Source organism: Mirounga leonina, unplaced genomic scaffold (assembly GCF_011800145.1).
Source record: "Mirounga leonina isolate KUSES-001 unplaced genomic scaffold, KU_Mleo_1.0 Mir_115, whole genome shotgun sequence".
Classification (NCBI taxonomy): Eukaryota; Metazoa; Chordata; class Mammalia; order Carnivora; family Phocidae; genus Mirounga; species Mirounga leonina.
Window position 1 is genome coordinate 45,186,478 of NW_023270268.1, and position 19,462 is coordinate 45,205,939.

General features: G+C 42.3%; 1 protein-coding gene across 1 annotated transcript in view; it reads right to left on the reverse strand.

Moving 5' to 3' along the window:
- MINDY4B (MINDY family member 4B) overlaps positions 1 to 5,425 on the reverse strand; it is a 36,102-nt gene extending 30,677 nt beyond the window's left edge. Inside the window, exons 1-3 of the mRNA XM_034988563.1 lie at positions 5,319 to 5,425; positions 5,072 to 5,099; positions 3,257 to 3,424 (exon numbers count right to left, since the gene is read on the reverse strand). Coding sequence (XP_034844454.1) covers positions 3,257 to 3,424; positions 5,072 to 5,099; positions 5,319 to 5,425 — 303 coding nt within the window. The remainder of the gene's footprint in view (positions 1 to 3,256; positions 3,425 to 5,071; positions 5,100 to 5,318) is intronic.
- Positions 5,426 to 19,462: the final 14,037 nt, after the last annotated feature.

The window sequence follows — 19,462 nt, forward strand, 5'->3', positions numbered from 1 at the left end:
TATTACTCAGCCATCAGAAAGGATGAATACCCAACCTTTTGCATCAACATGGATGGGACTGGAGGAGATTATGCTAAGAGAAATAAGTCAAGCAGAGAAAGTCAATTATCATATGGTTTCACTTATTTGTGGAACATAAGGAATAGCATGGAGGACATTAGGAGAAGGAAGGGAAAAATGAAGGGGGGGAAATCAGAGGGGGAGATGAACGATGAGAGACTATGGACTCCAAGAAACAAACTGAGGGTTTTAGAGGGAAGGGGAGTGGGGGCATGGGTTAGCCCGGTGGAGGGCAAGTACTGCATGGAGCACTGGGTGTTACACACAAACAATGAATCATGGAACACTACATCAAAAACTAATGATGTAATGTAAACATAATAAAAAAAATTTAAAAAAAAAGAAATGAGCCAACAAAAGGTGAGAAACAGGAATGCTAGGGAGAGAGAAGTTTCACACACATCCCCCCACCTTTCTCAGCAGATTCCCAGCGAAGAGTGTGTGCCAAAGTCGGGAAATCCCAGGCATCCCTACCCCAAACAGAGGAGGGAAAAGAGAACGGCAGAATGACAACAAAAGGCACTCTCAAGTGAGTATTAGGATTCAATAGCTCTGATAATTTGCCAGGCGGCTGCACTGCCGAAACATCGATTAGAATTGGTCAAGCTTCCAAACCACCTCCCTGGAATACACATATTCAGAATCCCAAGGCTCAGCATCTCAAAATCCCAGGGTGTGTTTAATTAATGCTATTGCTATTTAAAGGACACACTATCATCTGGCCCACATAATGGGAATAAGTCCAAATTCTTTTTTTTTTTTTTTTCAAGAAAAGAATCAATTATCTGCACTTCTGGGACTTCCTTAACACTCCATCAACTCCGGTTCAGGCTAGAGTGGTCTGATTCTTTTGTCCCCCAGGATTTTCCAAAGGGAGAGAATTACCTTGGAAAAGTCATGGGGGAGGTCTGCAATCACACCACGTTTGTGTCTGTAGATAAGTGGGGGAATTCAGACCCAGGCTCTCTTGCTTCCACAATATAAAGAGAGACTAGAAGACTTTGGAAACATCTGTGAATGCATCTGTGATGCTTTTTTTTCCCTGTTTTTAAAATTTCTATGTGTGTTTTTAAAAATAGATTGCACATTCACATGGTTCCAAATCCAGAGAGTACAAAAAGGTACACTCAGAGAAGACTCCCTCCCACCCGTGTCTCCTACCCCATTCTTTCCCTCCACTGTTACATTCCACAATTGCTTCTGGAAGTTCTGTAAGCATATATGGGCAAATACTGATATAGATCCATGGTCTTTCTCTTTTTTTTTTTTTTAAAGATTTTATTTATTTGACAGAGAGAGACAGCGAGAGCAGGAACACAAGCAGGGGGAGTGGGAGAGGGAGAAGCAGGCCTCCCCGCGGAGCAGGGAGCCCGATGCGGGGCTCGATCCCAGGACCCTGGGATCATGACCTGAGCTGAAGGCAGATGCTTAACGACTGAGCCACCCAGGCGCCCCTTTCTCTTTTTTCATAGGAAAGGTAGTCTAATTTCCAGATACGTGTAAATTCCAAAATTTACATAGAAATTCATTACAGAGCCAGGAAGACATTCTTATTAAAGATGGTTTGTTAAAAACATTGTCTTGTCCAGTAAAATACAGATAGTTACTCCAACTTATGGTTCTATGGCACAGCATAGGCAGAATAATCACTGAGGCTGGAAACTCGAGCAGGAGCCCACGTTCATCGCCTGTCTTCATTCCCTGAAAGGCAAGCCACTCACTAGACACCTAAGACACGAGTTAAGGCACCATCCAGGGGCTGTAAGGCCCATGAGCAAGCACATCATCTCATGAGACCCCGGCTGACCGATCTTCCTGTGACATCCGGCCTTTGAGCAAAAGAGGGAAGGTGGATTGAGGCAGAAAGATTTGTGATAATGAGAAAGAACGGTGGGCCTCCCAGCCCATTTATACTGCAAATATGACAGGAAAGAGAGGTGCTCTGTGAAGCCAGTGAGGACATGTCTGATAAAAAAGAACGTGGGGGCTTGGTCCCTATACATGAGGACCGTAAGGAAAGGTGATATTCAGGGCTGGAAATACTGCAGTCAGGGCCAACTCAAAAAGCAGGTGGAGACTGGATGGTTTCCCCAGCAGGGGTTCCAAGCCCCACTCACCCCTCTCAGCAGGAACCCTGTGTGCAGTGCACGGACTGTGGAACTGTAACGTACAAGGAAGGCCTCCTACAGGGCAAGTGCTATTGGTTTTCGCCCAGGTGACCAGTCTGGTCCTGGGTGCTTTCTGCAAGCTTGCGCAGGTGTAGGGCAGCCTGCCCTCAGGAAGTGCTGCTTCCAATTCTTGTTCTTGGGGCCCCCAGGAAAAGTCTCTGCCTGAGGCTCCAGGATACAGTGTGCAAGTTAAAGTGTCAGTGTGAAGGTCCTGAGAAGAAATTGTCCCGAGTCTCACTATGACTGAGAGAACTATCTTGGAGGCAATCCAGTCGAAGGGATCTCTCACTCTAGCTGGTCCTTTCCCCCTGGCTTGACCCAGGGCTTAGATTCCCCAGTTCCCAATCATGCCTCTTTGACTTTGACAGCTGGGCCTTTGGTCCGTTGCCAAGGCATTGGCTCCAGCCCTGGCTTGTCTGCTAGTTCACCTCCTTGCTAGGTCTCTGCCATAGCCCTTTGCCCCTACGCATCCGGTTTGGAATTGAGCAAATGGTCCACAGAACCAGGAGCTTCCAGATCCACTTGAATCCTCAATGTCAGGTTCTTTTCAAATCTGCCTGTTAGTTGGCAGCCCCAGAAAAGCATTTCCTGAGATCAGCTCCTTGCCCCAGCACCAGGCCCGGCACAGGTGCCCCGCCTGCCCCCCACCTGCCCGCGAGGACAGGGCCCTGCCTCACACAGCGACATGGCTTTCTGTGAGTGGTTGGCAGCACTCGTCACCTGTCCTATCTTACCTTATAAAGTGATTTGTTGGAATTCAACTCCCTCACTCCCTCAAAGTTAATCGGCAGACCAAGGAAGTGACTAGAGACTCTCCGAATTTGGGAGGAAAAGATTGTAACATCACCGATGTCCTTGAAAAATACCATAAATAAGTCATTTTAATTATATTCTCCTTTTACCAATCACAACCGTCTGTAGTCTTATCTTCAATAATACTCTCACATGACAGCAGATAAGATTCCCCAGCCTTGTTGTTTGGGGAAGATTACGTTTCCTTTCATGTTTAATTGACAAGCTATACTTACCGTGGCCATTGCCAGGGAGATAGGAAAGCCGCCGGATTTTGAAGAGATGATAGAGGGTTTGGGGATAGAACAAAGGCTACTTGGTGGCAAATGTCCTTGTCCTTTGGGCTGAGGTATTCCTGTTCTATCTTCAGTTTCATCAGCAGATGTATGGTTGCCTCCATGATTCTGTGTAAAATATCACCACCAAAAAACAAAGCAAACAGAGCTGGTGATGACCTGGTTTCCCCCTTCTCTATCTTTCTCTCTGAAATAGCAGTGTTCAGAAAATATTGTCTCCCTTTTACAGACATCTGAAAATTGTGATAAATAGCAATAAAAGAGGTAGAAAAATCCCGATGTCTGTGTCAAAGGGGTTTCTCATAAGTTTTATGTGACTGGGAGAGGTTAAATGTAACTATGGAAACATAATTAATGCTATCAAGACCTTGACTTGAAGTTATGTTTAGAGAAGAATGTAAATGTCACTGTCTCTTGTTTTGAGAAGACAACATTTTATCAACAATCAATGAATCTTTCCAGTCTATGTGAGGTATTCCTCCCTGTGTAGTTAACTGGCCAGTAAATGAAGTCAGGTTACCTCCTTTTAATTCTCTCAGATTCCTGCTCCCTAATAAGTGAGTTATAATAATTTGTTTCTTTAAAAAATCCATCCCCTACCTTTAAGAAAAAATATCTATTTTTTACTTTTCTTGACTGAGTCTTACGGCATTTAAATATGTTAGCAATAAGTCTTCTTCCAATTTACCTAACTTCTATACTAATGTCGTGAAACAAATCTGCCCTATCAGAGGCTGAAACATGAAGGAAACTGCCTTCTTAGTTCTCTGGATTCCTAGAGGCTAAGATGCTTTCTTATCTCAGAAACACAGCATCCAAATTGCAGACTACTGTTGTGATACGATGCATTCCATAAACCAAATGGAAAATCTTTACATTTGTAGTGATGGGTTTCCCTCACCTTGTATAAAGCGTAACTTGACATTTATTTATTTTTTTCCTTTCAAAGATAGTTTTATCTTTTGAATATTCTATTCTCCCAAATGGTAGCTATTTCCACTTAATACTTCTAAGACTAAAATGGAAGCATTAAATTCTAATTTAGACTGTGGTTACGAAAGTTTTAGCACAAATAAGGCTTTTGATGACAGGTTACTTGGAGGAAGATGCTTTAAAGTTACAGTTAAAATATTAATAATTCAGTTGTTTGATCATATCATATATTAGTGCCAGGAAAATCACCCTCACATTTTGTGCTGTGTTTGTTCAGAGATTGAATTAATATCTGAAATACCAAGTTCATTACCTTGTAACCTTTTCAGGTTACAGGAGATAAAAAACATCTTTCATCTTATATCGTATAACAGATTTTAAAATACCTAGTAACACCTGAATTCAGTCACCTTTGCCTTATTTGAAAATGATGAAGGAAAACAGTTTTTCAGAAGCTGAATAAAGATGAGAGCTACTTTCAAAATTACTTTTCTTCAAGAACAGTGAAGCACTTGGATGTCAGAATCTAGTGTTATTTCACAAGTGTAAGAACTCTAGATTCTAATATTACTTTTTTCTGAAATAATAACCATATGGTACTCTTAATGATGAAAAGTACTTAAAAGTAGGAAGAGATTTTTATGGAAAAAGAAAGCACAAGAAAAAATTTCAACGGGCTTTCTAGTTTTATGTGTTCACACGTTAAATGCCGGGTGCCTGAGTGACATTATGTGCATAGAATAAATGCAGATTATGCCATTAATGTGATTGTTCAAAGAAGCAACTAGAGGAAAACACATTGGTTTTGAGAAAAGTAATTACCTGAAGAGTTGTATTATTGGTTCCCAACCTATAAATGAGAGAGAAAACATCAAGTAAATTACTCAATCCATTCAACCCTCAAACCTCCTCAAACCCAACCTTGCTAGCAAAGACTCTCTCCACAAACGAAGCATCTTAAATGTAAATCTATAATGGAGACTTCTCACGTAGCGAGCATAAAAGCTGATTACTTAAATACCTGAAATCCCTCTGGTTCTAGAGAAACGAGAGAACAAGAACATCTTACCTGTGACAACTAAAGATTTGCCGCCATTTGTCAAGAAATGAAATTTTCCTGGTTATTTCCTCCAAATCCAGCTCCCGGGAGCATTGTTCCTGGTCCGGGACTTGCATAGTCCTTTGGGGAAGGTGGGGAACTGAAGAAGGGAGTTGTTAGGTTGGAAGAGAGAGGTCTGGCAGTGGGGAAGCGAGACGCTGGCCAGCTGGGGGGCAGCCCCGACTTCTGACCAGCAAAGTAGGTGACACCACACAGTTTCTGCTCTGTGCTCTCTGTAAGCCCCTGCTATCAGATCACCATTCAACTTTCATTAGAGGTGGAATACTTGGTGTATTCTGCCCTGTATAGACACCATGAATGTTTAATCCAAGATGCAGATTTATAAACAAAAGGATTGCAATTACTTCTCTGTATTAAAGCAATGGGATAATTTAATTGACGAAGGATACCATCCTGGTGGAACGTGATAGTACTTTATGCTGTCATGCTTCTGTGGACATGTTTGTGGTATAGAAATACTTAGCCACTTAGCCGGGGGGTGGGGGGGTGGGCAGGGGTAAAAGCCATCCTGTTGATATCTAAAAACTGTATCAACTACTGTTGGATCATATGTAGGCCAAGGAAGAAACTGGCCAACAGATGTTTGACATAGTACACAGAAATCTTGCACACAGTTTGAAGAAGGACTGGTTTGATTTGTTTCAGGGAGAGGTATAAAATGATGTCATGTCCTATTGGCTGAAGGAAATGTAGCTGCAATAACTGGCATAATAATGACTATTCATTGTTGTGATGGTTAATTTTTTTTTTTTAAGATTTTTTTTTTTTATTTGAGAGAGAGAGAGAGAAACAGCATGAGAGGGGAGAGGGTCAGAGGGAGAAGCAGGCTCCCCGCCGAGCAGGGAGCCCGATGTGGGACTCGATCCCAGAACTCCGGGACCATGACCTGAGCTGAAGGCAGTCGCTTAACCAACTGAGCCACCCAGGCGCCCGTGATGGTTAATTTTATGTGTCGTCTTGTTAGGCTACGGAACCCAGTTTTTGGTCAAACACCAATCTTGATGTTGCTATGAAGGTTTTGTTGTTGTTGTTGTTTGTTTGTTTTTTTAGATGTGCTTAACATTTAAATGGTAGATTTTGAGTAAAGTAGTGTATACTTCAAAATGAGGTTGGACCTCAACCAATCAGCTGAAGGCCTTAAGAGAAAAGACTCAGGTCTCCCGGGGAAGAAGAACTCTGCCTCTAAATCGTCTTCAGATGCGTCAACACTTCTCTGAGTCTCCAGCCAGAGAAGTGCCCTGCCCATTTCAGACTTGTCAACCTTCACAATCATGTAAGCCAATTCCTTACAATAAAGACCTCTTTCTCTCTCTCTTTGTCTCTCTCCCTGGAGAGCCCTGAGCAGTACAATAGTGTTTATCAAAAACAAATACTGGGGGTGCCTGGATGGCTCAGTCGGTTAAGTGTCTGCCTTCAGCTCGGGTCATGATCCCAGGGTTCTGGGATCCCGTCCTGCATCGGGCTCCCTGCTCAGTGGGGAGCCTGCTTCTCTCTCTCCCTTTGTCTGCTGTTCCCCCTGCTTGTGCTCTCTCTCTCAAAATAAATAAATAAAATCTTAACAACAACAACAACAACAAATACTGGCTACCAGCAAAAGTTACCTTGTCTCTTTGGATTTGGTTGAATATCAGACCTGAGCCTTGGGAGGTCATTTTCCTCTTTGAACATTTCTGATCAAGAGTTTTGTAAAATCCTGAGAATGCTGAGAGGTCAAGGCAAAGAGGCAATTTGGATTTATTATGACTAGTGTGGTCAGGGCTGAGGGGATTGGTTATGTGTAATACGGCAGAGACCCTAAAACACAGCAAGTCACTAAATCGACCACAGGTGGATTTAGGTGTCCATGGTTTTGCTTTGGATTTCTCTGCCTCCAGTTTCTTAAATGAACTTTTGGTGGTTGTAGGACCATTTCATATTCACAAGTCCCATAAAATTCTATCAGATTTCATATTTTTATTGTAAACATAAGAGGCACAAATAATTCCTTTATTTCCCTTCTCTAAACACAAATCCTTTTTTTTAAGCCTTATGGTCCCCCTCTTTATAATTTTATAGTTTTAATAGTGGCATCAGCATTATTGGGCACTCCCAGTATAGAAAAAAATAAGAAATTATGTGATCCTTGCTCTCAAATAATATAACGAGAAATGTCTCGGATTTCCCTACTTAGAAAGTCATGTTAAAAAATAAATTCTGCATCTTTCATTTAAATTGTTTAACAACCCCAAACCAAGAAAGGAAAGTAGCTAAGAAAGCCTTTATCTTTTTTTTAAATTCAATTCAATTAATTAACATATAATGTATTATTTTTTTCAGGGGTACAGGCCTGTGATTCATCAGTCTTATATAGTACCCAGTGCTCATTACCACACATATCCTGCCCAGTGTCCATCACCCAGTTACCCCATCCCCCTCCCCTCCAGCAACCCTCAATTTGTTTCCTATGATTAAGAGTCTCTTATGATATGTCTCCCTCTCTGGTTTCATCTTGTTTCATTTTTTCCTCTCTTCCCCTATGATCCTCTGCCTTGTTTCTTAAATCTCACATATCAGTGAGATCATAAGAAAGCCTTTTTCTTAAGAATCATTATTAAATCTGTGTATTTTTGTTTGTGTCTCTGTCCTTCTTTACAGACAATTCTGTAAAGGTAGAAGCATAAATCCCAGTGAATAGACAACTTAACCAGTAAACTGTTCTGTTGGGTTTAATAAACATATTTTGAGTATTTCCTATGTGCCAGGCACTTGGAAATGCCAAGGTGAATAAGATGAGGTTCCTGCTCTCTCTAGTGGTGGAAACAGACACACCGAGAGAGGAAAACACTGTGAACACAGCTCAGAAGGCTGTAGGTGCATAGGACATAGGCAGGAGAGCAGAGTGGGTAACAACATGGCCTTTGGGTCCAAACTGCTTAGTTTTGAAGCATGGCTTCGCCTCTTGCTACCTGTATGGCTTCGGACAAGTTATTTAACCTCTCCGTGCCTCAGTTTATTCATCTGTGAAGTGGGGATACTTTCATATCTTTACCATATGAAGACTTCTACTCTGAAAACAGTATGTCACTCCACTTATTTAGACCTGATTTATCTTCCCATTGTTTGATCCCCAGAAGTGGAATGCCTGAGTCAAATGGTATGGTCATTTTAAAGACTTTTGATACATATCCCAACTTTTATCATTGTTGGTGAGCATCCCTTGCTCAACCCCTCTTATTCCTTTTATTCTCAAGTTAGAATTCATGGCTCTGCTCTTTTTTAATAAAGAAAGTACTGCCTTTACTTCCTTACCATTCTCTCCTTTTTCAGTTAGATGTTGTTGGTAAGGGCTCTACAGATGGAAGGGGCTGGCCTCTGGACTACACCAAGAGTCAAGAATGCGATTCAGCCACATCCAGAGGAAACCACCCCTCTCTTGGCCATTTTGTCTGGACTTAGAGCAGGAGGCCTGAGTGTAAGAAGTGGGGTAGAAAGGAAAGGTGGGATTGGGGATCCTGGGCCAGGTTGGAAGGACAGGGCAGGAGAGGGGTGCAGAAATATATGGACTCTGGGATTGTCCTTTTCTACATTCTTATGTCCTTGCTCCTACCTCATGGCACATGAAGTCACCTAAAGCTCCTGTCCCCACACTGTCCCTGCTCAGGCAAAGGATTGGGGCTGAATATGGAGCCCGGGCAGCTCTGCAGTTGGTCTGCAGCAGCACAAGGCAAAAGCATGAACAATGCAGGGACAGTGGGGGAAGAGGAGGATTCTTGCAGCCGTGTAGTGGGGGCAGTGGGTGATGGTGGAGGGTCCGAAATCATTCCCCTATGAAGGAAGTGCACTACGTGAGTGCAGAAACCTGTGTCTGAATCCATTTGGTTTCTTTGTTGATAAATTTGAAAAATGATACCAATGATTGCATGAGAAAAGCTAGTATTTTAGTATTAACTTAACACTTACTCCAAACTTGGAAACTGGTATGTAAAAATGTAATGTGATTAACATTTGTGGTAGCTTCCCAGAAAGCTGTGATTGATCTTTACAGTCCTTTACTCAATCAGCCTTATAGTCAAATTTGAAAACATGGGGCTTGTAAGCATTTTGACTTGCTTGCAAAATGATCCCCAGCCTTTCTTCTTGCTGTTTTCTTATGATGCTTCATAAACAGAAATCCAGAAGTAAAATTTTAGAAACTTTTTTTTTTTTCAAACAGAATCTCATTAGTATTTAATTAACCTTACCCCTGGAAAGCTCTTCCTTAGGATTAAGTTAAATCCTTTATGCTTTGATTATCATTCATTTTCTTTAGTTCTACTTTCTGTGGAGATGGAAATTTCCTGATTACATTCCTTATTAAAAGAATTCTGCCAGTCCACTGGAAACTAGAAGATGGCTGATATCTTCTCTTTTTGTTCTTTGGTGATGAGATGAGGAGGAGAAAGAGGGAGTCAGGCCCAATGTCAAACCCCAGGGCCTTCCCCATGACTTGGTAACCTTGGAAAAGTTAGTCTCTCTGAGCTTCATTTGTGGTGGCTCCTTTGGCTTAATTCATAGAATCATAATGAATACAACTTATGTGAAAATTCCTAATCTTTAGCCGATGTTTTCTTGCCTCCTGTATGTTAAAAACTCTCCTTTAAACATTTGATATTTTCATGGCTTTATGTATTTTGAGAGTCACCCCATGGGCATCATGGAGCCCCAGAAGTCAAAGTCCTAAAGTGAGAAAATGCAGATATTGGTCCCAACCAGTCCCTCAGTTCATGTGGCCTTCGGTTGGTCACTCGCTCATGTGGGCCCCAGTCCTCATCTGAAAGACCTTAAAGACCAGTGTGGTATAATGGGAAATACATATTTGGTTATTGTTCCCCGTCACTGGCACAGAGCTCTTAACAATTCTTGGAATTTCCTGAGTGACAAAGAGTGATAGGACCACCTGGGACTTTCAGCCCTAGCCCCCAACCTCCAGGGAGGGGATACGGGCCAGAGATCGATTGATCCCCAATAGCCAATGATTTGATCAATCATGCCCGTGTAATTGAAACCTCCATAAAACCCCTAAACATCCGTGTGCCAGAAGGGTGACATACCCCAACTCCACTGGGGACAGAGATTCTTGCCCTTGAGACCCTCTGGACCCCACTCTATGTACCTCTTTACCTGGATATTAATTTATATTCTTTATAATAAACTAGTAATGTAAGTAAAGTGCCCACCCAGAATAATCTCCCTTTTGATTAGCTCAAAGTCCAAACTGATTAGGGACATTAATTACATCTGCAAAAGCCCTTCACTTTGTTGAATAAGGTAACATAATCATGGGAATAATATCCCCTCACCTTTCCCATATTCTGTTGGCTTATTAGATTGTCTCTTCCTTCTTGTGAGTTTTGGCAGATTGTGCCTTTCAAGGAATTGGTCCATTTCATCTAGGTTATTAAATTTGTGAGCGTAGAGTTATTCATAGTGTTCCTTTATTATCCTCTTAATGTCCCTGGAATCTGTGGTAATGTTCTCTCTTTTATTTCTGATATTAGCCATTGTGTCCTCTCTCTTTCTTAGCCTGGCTAAAGGTTTACTGTTTAAAAAAGATTTATTTATTTATTTTAGAGGGAGGGTGGGTAGGGGCAGAGGGAGAGAGAGCGAGAATCTTTTTTTTTTTTTCTTCTAAGATTTTATTTACTTATTTGACAGGGAGAGAGAGCACGCACAAGCAGGGGGAGCGGGAGAGGGAGAAGCAGGCTCCCCGCTGAGCAGGGAGCCTGATTTGGGGCTTGATCTCAGGACCCTGGGATCATGACCTGAACCAAAGGTAGACACTTAACTGACTGAGCCACTCAGGCGCCCCGGGAGGGAGAGTCTTAAGCAGACTATGCTGAGTGCAAAACCTGAGGTGAGGTGGGGTTTGATCTCAAGACCCTGAGATCATGACCTGAACCAAAACCAAGAGTCCGAGCACGCTTAACTGACTGTGCCACCCAGGTGCCCTGAGGGTAGAGACTTACTGCTTTTATTGATCTTTTCAAAGAACCAGGTTTGGTTTCAGGATTGTTTTTTTCCTATTGATTTCCTGTTTTCAGTTGCTCTAATTCTTATTATTTATTTTCTTCTCCTTACTTTGGACTTAATTTGCTCTTCTTTTTCTAATTTCCTAAGATGGAAACTTAGATTATTGATTTTAGATCTTTCTTCTTTTCTAATATATACATTCAATGCTATAGATTTCCCTCCAAGCACTGCTTTTGCTGCATCCGACAGGTTTTGGTAAGTTGTGTTTCATTTTCATTTAGCTCAAAATATTTTTTATTTCTCTTGAGATTTCTTCTTTGATCCATGTGTTATTTAGAAATGCATTGTTTAATCTCCACATATTTGGAGATTTTTCAGTTATCTTTCTATACTGATTTCTAGTTTAATTCCATTGTGGTCTGCAAGCAGACATTGTTATGATTTTTATTCTTTTAAATTTGTTAAGTTTTATAACAACTGTAAGAGGTCAACCAGTTAACTGGGCAGGTGTGTTTTATTGCTCAGAATGTGGTCTGTCTTGGTGAGTGTTCCATATGAGCTTGAGAAGAATGTGTTCTGCTGTTGGGTGAAGCAGTCTATATACGTTAAAAATCCAGTTAATCGATGGTGCCGTTGAGTTCAACTCTGAGCTCACTGATTTTATGCCTGCTAGATCTTTCCATTTCTGAGAGAGAGGTGTTGAAGTTCCCAACTATGATAGTGGATTAATCCATTTCTCCTTGAAGGTTCTATTAGTTTTTGCTTTGCATAGTTTGATGCTCTGTTGTTAGGTGCTTCCGCATTAAGAACTCTTATGTCTTTTTGGAGAATTGACCCCTATATCATTATGTAATGCCCTTTTTTATCCCATATTCTGTTAAGCAAGTCACAGGTCCCACCAGCACTCCACAGGAGGACATTACACTTGTCCGGGCGGGCAGCAGGGGAGGGTGTCTCCCCAGGGTGTATCCACCACATGTACATGATGGCAGTGATCTTGGGTCAATCATTTCACCTATGTGCCTCAGTTTCTACTCTTGTAAATGGGTATAATAATATTAACCATCTTATTGATTCACTATGAGGATTCATTAATTAATACCTAAGAAGCATTTAGAACAGTGCCACATAGCAAGAGTTCAGTGTCTTTTAGCTATTTGTCTTCAAAATAGGGACAATTGCTGCCAATTTCTGGTACTTCTGACCACCTGACTAGGGTTGTTACAAAACTCAGGGGGATGAGACATCTCTGTTAACTGAAAAACACCACACAAATGAGATGGGTTACTGTTTTAGGGCTTGTCTTCCTCATTCTTTAATGAATATAGCTTTTTCATTTCTTTCCTCTGTGCAATGACACATAATTGTCTCTTTATATTTGGGGACAGAGGGAAGTAGAGGTTCTACATCGATTCATCTTGTTGGTCTTTCACATCTGCCTGCCCTGAGATATTTTCTGTCTTGTTTTAGAGGCTGCTCAGGTATACAAAAGGTCGTGGGGCAGTGAGGAAAGAGATGTGGGTTCACTGAATCTGCTGTGTGATCTTATGGAAGTCACTAACCCTCTCTGGGCCTGAGGAGGTAAAATAAGACATTGGACAACACCTGATAACCCCTTCAGTGCTTACCTTCTCTGATTTGGGCCTCATTTGTCAATTCTACCTAACTCCACCCAGAATCTCGACTCGGGTCCATAAGCCCTCTTTATTTATAGGCTGTTTGAGGTTTTGTAATACTTTTTACCCTCTCCTCCGACTTCAGATTACTCAGTTTTCTATGGAACCAAGAAAGCCCCCTCAGAGACAGCAGAATTCGTTCTCAGGAATGTAATTCCAGGAACCAGAAGTAAAGTAACGCTAACAACATCAAAAGCCAGGCAAAATTAACAGATGCTCCAAGTACTGAACAAGGTGCGGAAAGGTTTTTCATAATGACTGCCTCCATAGAGTATAAATAGGAATGCATCCCTTCCCTCCCCGCCTCCCCTCACACCATCTGTTATTTGTGTCAGGCAGTCAGTAATGGCTATATGTGACCCTTGTTGTTGGTAACGGGGACAACACTGTGCATTGCGGTTCCCTTTGCTTTCACCCATCTCCTGGCAGCTGTGACTAGAAGGTTTGTGTCTATCCTGAGATGGTAGATCAGGATTTCCTTGGCCCCTGGACTAAATATAAACAAATCACTCACCCTCCCTATTGGGAAATAAGTTATAAATAACAAGTCAGAGCAATCTTTCATCAGAGAGGCTGTGGTTACTAGGAGACGGGCCCGGCAGTCGGGCTTTCTGTTGTCATTATGTATCCATATGGCATTGAATATAAGCTTCAGCTCTCTGTCTTTGGCCTCTCTGAATGGTTCTGAAGTAGACTGTTCTTGCAAATCATTCAACTCTTTTGTGCGTTTTGAGAGATGAAGGCTTGGGTTCTAATTTGGCCTTTGTCATCAGCATGCCGTGTGACTTTGGGTGAATTAATTCATTTCTCTGGTCTTGAGTTTAACTCTCGGTAAAAGAGATGAGAGCGTTGGCTGGATCCGGGGTTGGCAAATTATGGCCCATAGGCCAACAAATCTAGTCTGCTGTCTGCTTCTGTATGGCTTGTAAGCTAAGAATGGTTTTTGCATTTTAAAATGGTTAAAAACAAATGAAAAGAATAATATTTCATGACACAAAATATTATATATTATATCATAGTATACTATAACAATACATAGTTGTAAGATGTAACATATAATAATATATAATAATATTCCATGAAAATTATGATTTTTCAAATTTACATCCACAAATAAAGTTTTATCAGAGCACAACCACGCTCATTTGTTTACCTGCCCCCTGTGATTGCTTTCGCACTCAGTACCAGAGTTGCATGGTTGTAATAGAGGCCGTTAATGCCTGCAAAGCCTAAAAGAATTACTCTCTGGCTCTTTACAGAAAAAGTGTGCTGACCCCTGAGCTAGATTGTCTCTTAGGTCCCTGTAACTCCTTTTACAAATTGACCAATTCTTAGCACAGCTCCCTCTTAGCCTGGGCAAGAAATTCCAGGCTTCAGGTGAACCACTCCTGGGTTCCTCTTACAGGAAATCTGGCACTTCCAAGGAATCCTGCTTGCTGCCCTGTGGTAGCCTAAAAAAACTAGACGTGTCTGGGCCCAAGACAAGATGGGGTGCTAGACTCTGGCCCTGCCCTCATGCTGGGTTGGCGCAGGCCTGGGGACCAGGGTCACGAGCCACAGGTTTGCCCTAAGAGTGGTGACAGGTAGTGGTTCTGGATGGAGGCTCCTGCAGGCCTAGTGAAGAGGTGAGGTGTTAGGATGTCCCTGCTGTGACAGAGAACCCGAATAATAGCAGCTTCAACGAACCAGAAGCTCATTGGGGTTTTCCATAAAAGTCCAGGGAACCGATACATTAAAAACATCAACTGATTGCAATCTGTAGAATTTATTTGGATCCTACAAAAAAAAAAAATTATGAGATAATTAGGGAAATTTGAGAACTGTATGTTTGATAATAATAAAGAATTATTGATATTTTTTAGGTGTGATAATGGTACTGTGATCATGTGTTTGTTTTTTTTTTAAAAGTCCTTATCTTGAAGTCCATACTAAAATGTTAATGAATGAAATGATGTGATGTCTGAAATTTGCCTCAAAATAATCCAGTTGGGTAGGGTTGAAAGTGGGTGATGTATAGATTTAAAAAAAAATTGGTCAGGAGTCGGTAGCTGAAAATGTGTAATAGGTTCATAGGAGTTCATTATATTACCTTGTCTAATCATAGATATATTTGAAGTTTTCCATAATGAAAGTTTAAAATATTTTTTAAAATTTTTATTGTTATGTTAATCACCATACATTACATCATTAGTTTTTGATGTAGTGAAAAGTTTAAAATATTTAATGTTCATAAGCAGTGATTAAAAATTTGTACTTAAAAGGAATTGGGTCTATGAAAAATTTCACACAACTGCCGAAAGCATATAATTACAGCCATTGTAGCTGTGTTTATAATAGAAACACTTAGAAACAAGTTTTCCTATGAGAAAAAAAAATTCCTCAGGGAAAAATGGTTGTGTTAAAAGTTCTGGGCATTTAAAAATTTCAATTGATGGAATACATTTTATTAATAAAATTTTTATTGATAAAAAATCATTTGAAAGTTTAAAGTAGATAAATGAAGAAGACACAGAAATCACCACTAATTCCCTAGTCAAATGAACTTTTTTTTTTTTTTTTCGTATTTTTAGCATGTGCATCAATCATGGACACATTTACCATTCTTCAATATAACTGTCATAAAATTATTTCTTAGACTTGAAAATAAATCTGGGTTCTCAAGTGATTAGTATAGTGGCTTCTCAATCATCAGGCATCTGGGCCTCAGGCCACAGACACCTCCATTTTGTGGCTCTGACATCCTCATGCTTGGCTTGCATCTCATAGTCCAACATGGCTGCTTCACCTCCTGCCATTAACTCTGCATTCCAGAGTTCTGGAGAGGGAAAAAGGTAAAGGACATGCCCTTTAAGGGCATGATACAGTATTTGCACGTGTCACTTCTGCTTCTCTTTCACAGGCCAGAATTGTGTGGCCACTAATTGGAAGGGAGGTTGGAAATATAGTCCTTAGCTGGGCAGCCATTCATTCTACTAGGAATATTTTAAGTATACAGTAAGGAGAGAATAGCTGTTGGGGTACAATGACAAGCCTTTGCCGTGGATGTTTGTATTTATGTTTATATTTATATTTGTATGCAAACTCCAGGAGTCTCCCTCTTGATCTAAGTTTATTTTTTTGCTTTTCCCTCTCTTAGGTCTGTATTCTGACCCCTCCTCCCCTTTTCCCTATCTTCTTGTAAACAGCTTGGTGTGGGATCCCATGTGACCACATTCTTTCAGGTCTGGTGGTTCTGATCCAGACACCCACTCACCTATTGTGCATGCGTTCCTGTCCATGCAGTCACCCAGCCCCTTCACCCACCCACACCCACACCCACACCCGCAGTCACATATTTGGTTTTGTAGTTCAGGAGGCATGGGTTTTTAGTCTTGCCTCCTTCATTTAGCCTGTATGTAACCTTGCGTAGGTCAACTAAGCTTTGTAAGCCTCATCTTCCTCACATGGAAGAAGGATCACTGCATCACAGGAAAGAGCCCTTGCTCAACCTACTTATGCGATAAGTGAGGATGTGAAGAGTTGTAGGGAAGTGCCTGGGCTTTTAAACAAAAAGCACCATTCGTGGAAAGTAATGTGTGGAGGGAACCCTGGTTCACTGTCCTGTCCCTGAATGTGATCACACTGACCTTCTCACAGAGGGAGCCCCTATGAACCATCTGTCTGCACAGGACCACATCCCAGTCACAGCTGGGTGATTTGGACACAGAATCTTGTCCCAAATTGGCTTGATCGTGTCTTTTGGAAACATGCATTTGGACTCAAGGGTCAGCCAATGATGACAGAGTCCTCTTAGTGGCCAAGGTTTGCAGGGACTTTCCAGAGTCCATGGAGTCCTGGAGTCTTCTCTGAGTCCTGGAAGTCAGCAAGTGTTTGTATTCTGTGAGATACCTTATTTCTTCAATACATTTCGCTTCTTTGCTGACATTTGTTAGAGTAGTTTCTCTTCCTTACAAGAACCTTAAACCAAACAATTCGATTATTGGGAAATTTAGCAAAACTTAACATTTGGTGCCCTCATCTTAAAAATCTGTGCCCTTTCACCTCTCAAAGGGGAAGGTAAATTATGGGTTTCTTCCTGTTGCCATGCTTTTTCCTAATCAAAATCAGCCATTAGAAAAGGCTCCAACAGCAATCATTGACACTGAAAACATGTGAGTTTTTGGATGTCTACCTCTCCTCCAGTGACCATGTTATCCTTAATTCTAATTACATTAAAAAAAAAACCCCATATTTTTCCCCAATAAAAGGATTTGATGTATCAGGAAAGAGATGAGGGTGGACTTCCTGGAGGAAGGGACGATCTTTCAACCCTCTCCACCTCTACCTGAGATCGGACTGCACAGGTGGCTGCCTAGATTGCATGTGTGCACGTGCACCCGTGCGCACCCCCACATTGGCACATACCCACGCCACACTCTGTGATCACAGGCAGGCTTAGCTCTCTGGCTTTTGAAGACGGAAGACCTGGCTCCTCATGTGTTCCTCGGGCGATCCCTGCTTCCCTCTGAGGCCCCTCTCAAGCATCTAGACCTCCCGTGTGGCTTCTCGCATGCCTCACTGGCCCGTGGGCCCCACCTCTGAGGCTCCAGTCCTGCATTCTGTCCGCTCGCTCCTCATCCACCTCCTGACATTTGTGCAGCTCGTCGGCAGTACAATAGAACACGTTTCACCAGACACTTGTTAAAAATGACAGGAGAGATTTTATTCAAGCTATTGCAGTTAGGGAAAGAGACTGAACTGAACTCTGAGTACGGCAAAGACAGCCGGTTCCTCACTCCTCACATTTGGTCAATCTCTGAATCCCGACTTACTTTGCCTCATAAACATGTCTGCATCCCTCCACGGCCTGAGGCAGCCTCTCTTCCCCCCGGGTGAGTTTCTGTAAAATGTTCCTGGTTGACCAATCTCTCTGTTTCAATCCCTCCTCCACAGGCCCTAGCAGGTGTTTCTTCTGTAGTGTAAATCCAACTGTGCCATTTCTCTTCAGCAATGGTGGAACTGAGAGCCCACACGACCCTCCCTGGGCTCTGTGCTTGCTTCCCCCATGCCGCCTCTAAGCAGCTGGCCTCCCACGGACGCCGAGCACTCTCCACACTGCCGCCACCAGATAGATCTAATCAGCATTGTACATGCCTTCTCGGGCTCTTACCTCAGCTTGCTAAACCAACACAATGCTCCTTACCTTCAGTGGGTGGAAGAAACCTCAGCTAAAGGCAGTGATTAATTTGACTTGGATTCTGGAATATTTACAATTCACAAAATGCTAAAGATGCAGCTGTAAACTTTCTGAGCAAGGGGCAGATTTGGAGGTGCCCTACACAGAAACTTCCAATTTCCAAAGGGAGCCTTTTAAAGAAAAATGGAAAGTAGTACTAATAGAAAAGAAGAAGAGAAACAAGGGAAGAAGAAACCTCAAAGATTAGATGAGCAAGGGCTACTGATGGCCTAAATACTGACTGTCCACCTTCTTGCCTTTCTGGTCTGCACGGAGGAACCCCACACAGAACAGACTCCCAAATGCCCATGATGTGGGGCCACTGGGTTATGGCAGGCCCTAGTATCCTCTGCTCACCTTCATGCCCCTGAAGTCTGTGCTTGCAATGATGTGCTGCCCAGCCTGGCAGTACCGTGCCCTCAAGAAGAGTTGGATTCCTTCAAGTCATTGGCTGTTTTAGCTGTGAGGGATCCTAGAGATCATCTTCCATGCTGTGTGACCTGAATCCTGACTCTACAGAATGTGAGTTGGGGACCCTTCTGGATGCATTGATATGACATTGACAAGAGCTAATATGCATGAGGCTTCTCCTTTTGGGTTGGAGAAGAGAATTTTGTAGTCGGGTATCTGGGGAGGAGAGAAAAGGGTCTTGTGACAGGAGAGAAGGCAAGCCCTTGTGTCATGCTCAGCCTGTGGGTCTGGTTTTGAGATTTCTTGGAAGATATGTGACATCCCAGACACAAACAATGCTGGTTGCGAAAACAGATGACAGCGTGTGTAACAGAGTGGAGGAGGGGCTCTTATCCACCCCCACCCCCACTCTGTCACAGACCTCAGTGCGTTCTGGACCCATGGTTCCTTTGCGGAACAGTCCCTTTGCTCTGGGAAAATGGTCTCCTCACAGAGGCCTGGGAGGGAGGTAGGCTGTGAGCTGCCTTGGTGTGGACAGGCTTGTTCCTGAGGAAACAGAACTTAGACACTCCCAGAATGAAATGGGAGGGCCGCGGGAGAGAGGGCTGGGAGCAATGCCTTGGTTCTTTATTTGGCAGGGGGCTGACTATGAAGAGCCACCAAAATTTAGAAATTAAATCCAGTATGATTATATTTATGTTCATCTACTGGGGAAGTCTGCAGACCTTTAGATTAGTTTCAGATAAGCACACAAAGGTCAGGAAAAGTTAGGTGGGCTCCAGCCTTGTGGAACTGGTGAGAGC